The sequence below is a fragment of the Frankliniella occidentalis genome, unplaced genomic scaffold, assembly GCF_000697945.3.
Source record: "Frankliniella occidentalis isolate FOCC.00 unplaced genomic scaffold, Focc_3.1 Scaffold43, whole genome shotgun sequence".
NCBI classification, from domain to species: Eukaryota; Metazoa; Arthropoda; class Insecta; order Thysanoptera; family Thripidae; genus Frankliniella; species Frankliniella occidentalis.
In genome coordinates, this window is record NW_026267173.1 from 1,628,832 (window position 1) to 1,633,218 (window position 4,387).

General features: G+C 55.0%; 1 protein-coding gene across 1 annotated transcript in view; it reads left to right on the plus strand.

Annotated features, from left to right (window-relative positions):
* LOC113218433 (protein spaetzle 3-like) overlaps nucleotides 1-2,853 on the plus strand; it is a 30,754-nt gene extending 27,901 nt beyond the window's left edge. The window contains exons 2-5 of the mRNA XM_052266844.1: nucleotides 519-643; nucleotides 869-1,270; nucleotides 1,484-1,609; nucleotides 1,726-2,853. Of these exons, the coding sequence (XP_052122804.1) occupies nucleotides 519-643; nucleotides 869-1,270; nucleotides 1,484-1,609; nucleotides 1,726-1,882 (810 nt within the window). The 3' untranslated portion in view covers nucleotides 1,883-2,853. The remainder of the gene's footprint in view (nucleotides 1-518; nucleotides 644-868; nucleotides 1,271-1,483; nucleotides 1,610-1,725) is intronic.
* The last annotated feature ends 1,534 nt before the right edge of the window (nucleotides 2,854-4,387 follow it).

Sequence of the window (4,387 nt, forward strand, 5' to 3'; positions counted from 1 at the left end):
CGTAGTCGTTGGCAGATCGTGGGGATGGTCGGTAGTTCGAATCCCGTCCGCGATCATTTTTCCTGCTCTGCTGGCCAAGTGTCTTCGGGCGTCAGTCACAGCTGAGATCTGGATGCCGCCGAAAGTTGTGCTGTGGGGGGAGGGGAGGGGGGAGGGGCTGCCCAGCCATCCGTGACAGAAGACAACACTTTTTGTTCCATTGCCCGACGCCACCTTGGTCTCGGTGCCTCCCACTACCAAGGCCCCTTTTTCACACGGTATCATTTTGATGTTTCTTTTCCTTTTCTTTTTTTTCGCGAGTCTGCGGCGACTGGCGACTCAGAAAAACCTCGCGTACTTACCCAGTTTAAATGTTTCTAGAGGAAGAAAACACTCTACTGTTACCTGTTTATATTTGCTCTTTCATGAATGTTGTTGCATTGTTATGGCAGTGCTGATTCAAAGCCGCCTCCGCGTCGTGTTTCGGACGGTCTCTCTCCCGTTGTACTCTAGCGATGTGCGTCGTATCTCTGTTGCAGATCCTCTGGACGGCTCTGTCGCTAGCTCTGGGCCTGGAGATTCGCGGGGAGGTAATCAGAGGCGTCCCCTGCATCAAACGCTTTCACCAGCTATTCTGTCCCACCGCCGGAAACAGTTACCCCATGTAAGTAAACAACCAACATTTTATATCCTAAAATCAGACATTTTAAAATAGAGCATGGATCGTAAAATGGTGTGGAATGGCATGTTGAGAGAACGTGCAGGGCACTTTTGACACCTTGAATCCCAAAGAGATTGACCGAGATTACGCGGGGTGGCGTTTCCCAGCAAGACACGGCCCACGCGAGACTTGACGTGTTATTTGACGCACTCAATTTTTGTGTTGCAGTGATAGAATAGAGCGTTTCATCGACGACAACAAGTCCCTGATGCGGCGAATGTACGGCGAGTTCCAAATGACGACCGAGTACGGTCCGCCTGCGCGAGAGGTGTTTGAGACACCAGCCTCGACGACAGCCACCGGCCCCCCTGGAGGCGTTCCCGGAGCGGTGCCCGGGGCCGTGCCCGGGGCCGTGCCTGGAGCCGTGCCCGGGGCGGCCCCGGCGAGGCGGCGCTCGCTCGTCAAGCGCGAGGCCGGCAACGACACCGTGGTGGACGCCGAGCCGCCGCCGCTGCCTCCCCCGGACCCCGTCGAAGACACCGTGCGATCTGCGGGGGACTCGTTCGTCAACAAAATCCGCTCCACGAGGCAGTCGTTCAGAAACAACCAGTCGCAGAGTGAGACCGGCAGGTGAGTGGGGGCAGAAGGAGCAGGCCGAGCTAGTCCGCCTGACGGGTAGGCCGACCCGTCGAGCAGGCGTGCGTTTCCCGGCCCGGGCTGCCTACCGCCCAGGCTGATCCGTCCGCGCACCCGTCATCAGTTACTTCATTTCCTCTCCTCGGAAGTATGTAGGTAATAACGCGCAAGTTAATCGTGTATTTTCTTTTAATTTTATTATTCAAGGTTGGACGCCTGCGAGAGCAAGGTGGAGATCGTGACGCCCTACTGGGCGTCAAACTCTGCGGGCAAAATCCGTGCCATAGTGAACACCCAGCACTTCGAGCAGGCCATACACCAGGAAGTCTGCGCGTGAGTTTGTGGGGCAGTCTCCCGACACTGACTATGCGGACTGAGCGCGTCACAATTAACTGTGTGTTGTTGTTCTTCATTAAACTAAGTTTTGTCCATTTCTCCCTCTCTCTCAGGAAACCGCAGACGAAGCGGTGCACCGGTGACTGCGGCTGCGAGCAGAAGTACAAGTGGCACCGCCTGCTCGCCTACGACCCGGACAACGACTGCAAGGGGATCTTCATGGACTGGTTCCTCTTCCCGTCGTGCTGCGTGTGCCGCTGCAACCCGTAGCGGCCGCGCCGCGAGACGAGGTGGCCTCCTCGACGGCGTGCGACCGTCTGGACGGAGCGGCTCTCCCGGCGGCTCCCCCCGCGTGCACGTGCAGCCACCGGCCGCAATCTTGTTGTATTTGGACATTGATGATGATGTTGCGGCTGTCGTGGAAGCTGCCGTGAAGCGCGAGTGAAACTGAACACGTTCGGGGCGGCGAGGACACCATGGTCTGTTCGCCCGTGGTGATGTGCGCTGTGTCCCGAAGACGAGCGAGGACTGCTGTGTGTGCGCGTAGAGTAGAAGCGCGCTCTGGCACGGCTTTGGTTGTTTTGTTTTTTTAAAGTTACCCTTTCGTGAGAGTACCTGCAGGGAGAGAAGGTAAAATTCCAAATGGAACCAATGCGATCGGAGCCTGTGCACTATGAAAGGCTCTCTGAGGAGCAGTGGAGGAGACACTACATGATGGAAGGAGTAGTACTTTTAATGTCAAAACGAAAGAGGAGAGTAGAGAGGAGGAAGTCCACATTTGTGTCATATTACGTTGTAAGTCGAACTAGGAACATTTCTTTTTAATCATTTCTGCAGAAGGGGCCTTAGTCGAGTGCATGTTGGGCTCTGAAGAGTGGCCTCAGTAATCAGACTAGACTTCATGCTTTATTTATTGGACATGCCTAGCTTATCTGCCTGCATGCATAGTACTTTCGTCGGCCTATCATCCCGCTCGAATGTCGTATTCACTTCAGAGTTTAAGATTTTGGGGATACCCGCCGATCATATTGATTCATAGTGCACAAAAAACAAGTTATTTTGTCGATTTTTGTAAATGATTTTCTTTGCGTTGTTTAGAAATAGTTCTGCCTGTACCTCAATACCCTCAATCGCTGTCTTATATTTTATTTCACTAGCCAATACGTCTTGTCGAGGTCATAGAATATGGACACCCAATGTCTTCACTATGGCAAAACAAATAAATAACGATAATAGTGAAAGTGTGCTGTATTATGTTACCTCCCTCATCCCACACTCACACACACAACTCAACCTTAGTGCAGGGCAATGCGCAGAGAGTACTTCCCCGCCTCCATGAACTGGTTGAACACGTCCAGGTCAAGCTTGAGCCCCGTCGATGGGGTGGGGGTGTGTCCAGGACTCAGGACGGGCACGGGGGTCCTCATGTCGGTAGGGTACAGGAGTCCTGGAGGTGTCCCGAGTGCAGTCACCCCCGGAGACACAGGAGGGCCGCAGACTGCTGATGCGCCCGCCGCCACCGGCCCCCTCAGACACAATTGTACGTCTGGCGACCGCAACTCCACCTCCCAAGTGCACCTGTTTGAAAAATATATATTATTTAATTCTACGAACTCACCTGCGCACTGTCTTACTGGACAGGCAGGACCAGCAGGACCAGCAGGGCTAGCAGGGCCAGCAGGGCCAGCCCGGGCGGGGCAAATTTTTTCTTTGTCGCTTTTTGTCTCCCGTGAGGCAGGACCGAGCTCAGACCTCGACCTCGGAGGGGCAAGATGGTAGCCGAGCGTGTTAAAGCGTAGTCGTTGGCAGATCGGGGGGATGGTCGGTAGTTCGAATCCCATCCGCGATCATTTTTCCTGCTCTGCTGGCCAAGAGTGTCTTCGGGCGTCAGTCACAGCTGAGATCTGGATGCCGCCGAAAGTTGTGCTCTATGTCGTTCCGTGGTGGCCAAGTCGGTAGCGTCCGGGCCCGGTAAGAACCTGGTCGCTGGTTCGAATCTCTTCCCGGTGATATTTTTCGCGCTCCGCTGGCCATGACTCTACAGCCGTGCGACACCTGATGTGATGGGCCGGTACGCGAACAGTCGCTGGTTCGAATCTAGTCGACGGAACCCTATCGCCCATCTGCCAGCCATATGTTTCGGGGTGTGAGCCACAGCGGAGATAAGCTTCAACAGCAAAAGCCTCATTGGCTCAGTTGGTAGAGCGTGCGCCCGGGACGCAGATGGTCGTGGGTTCGAATACTGATAGAGGCTCATTTTTTCCCATTTAGTAGTTTGCGGCGCGGGGACCAAGGGTTAGTACAAAAGACCAGCCGACATGGGGAGGGGGACTTGACCGCCTACTCAGCAGCCACCCCCCCCCCTCTGCCCAAAAAAAAACCAACAAAATGTCCGCTCCGACCAGGACTCGACCCCAGGGCCGAGGGTGTCTCGCGCACCATGCCCCAGCGCCCTCGCCACTCGGCTGTCGGCTCCACTTGTCAGAGGAGAGTTCAGAACTCGGTCCTGCTTTACGAGTCTTGGTCACCCGGATTGCACGCGTTCAGGTCGGGTCAAGTCCACCTCCTCGACGCGCTGCAGCCCGGATCGACTCCTGGCCAGAAACAAGGAAAATAGCCACTAAAAGAGCCCCATAATCGCGAGGAGGTTAGGTTAGGCTAGCAGGGAGTATATTTATTTGTCTTTTTGCAAGAATTTCGACCCGGGCTGCAGCGCGTCGAGGAGGTGGACTTGACCCGACCTGAACGCTTGCAATCCGGGAGACCAAGACTCGT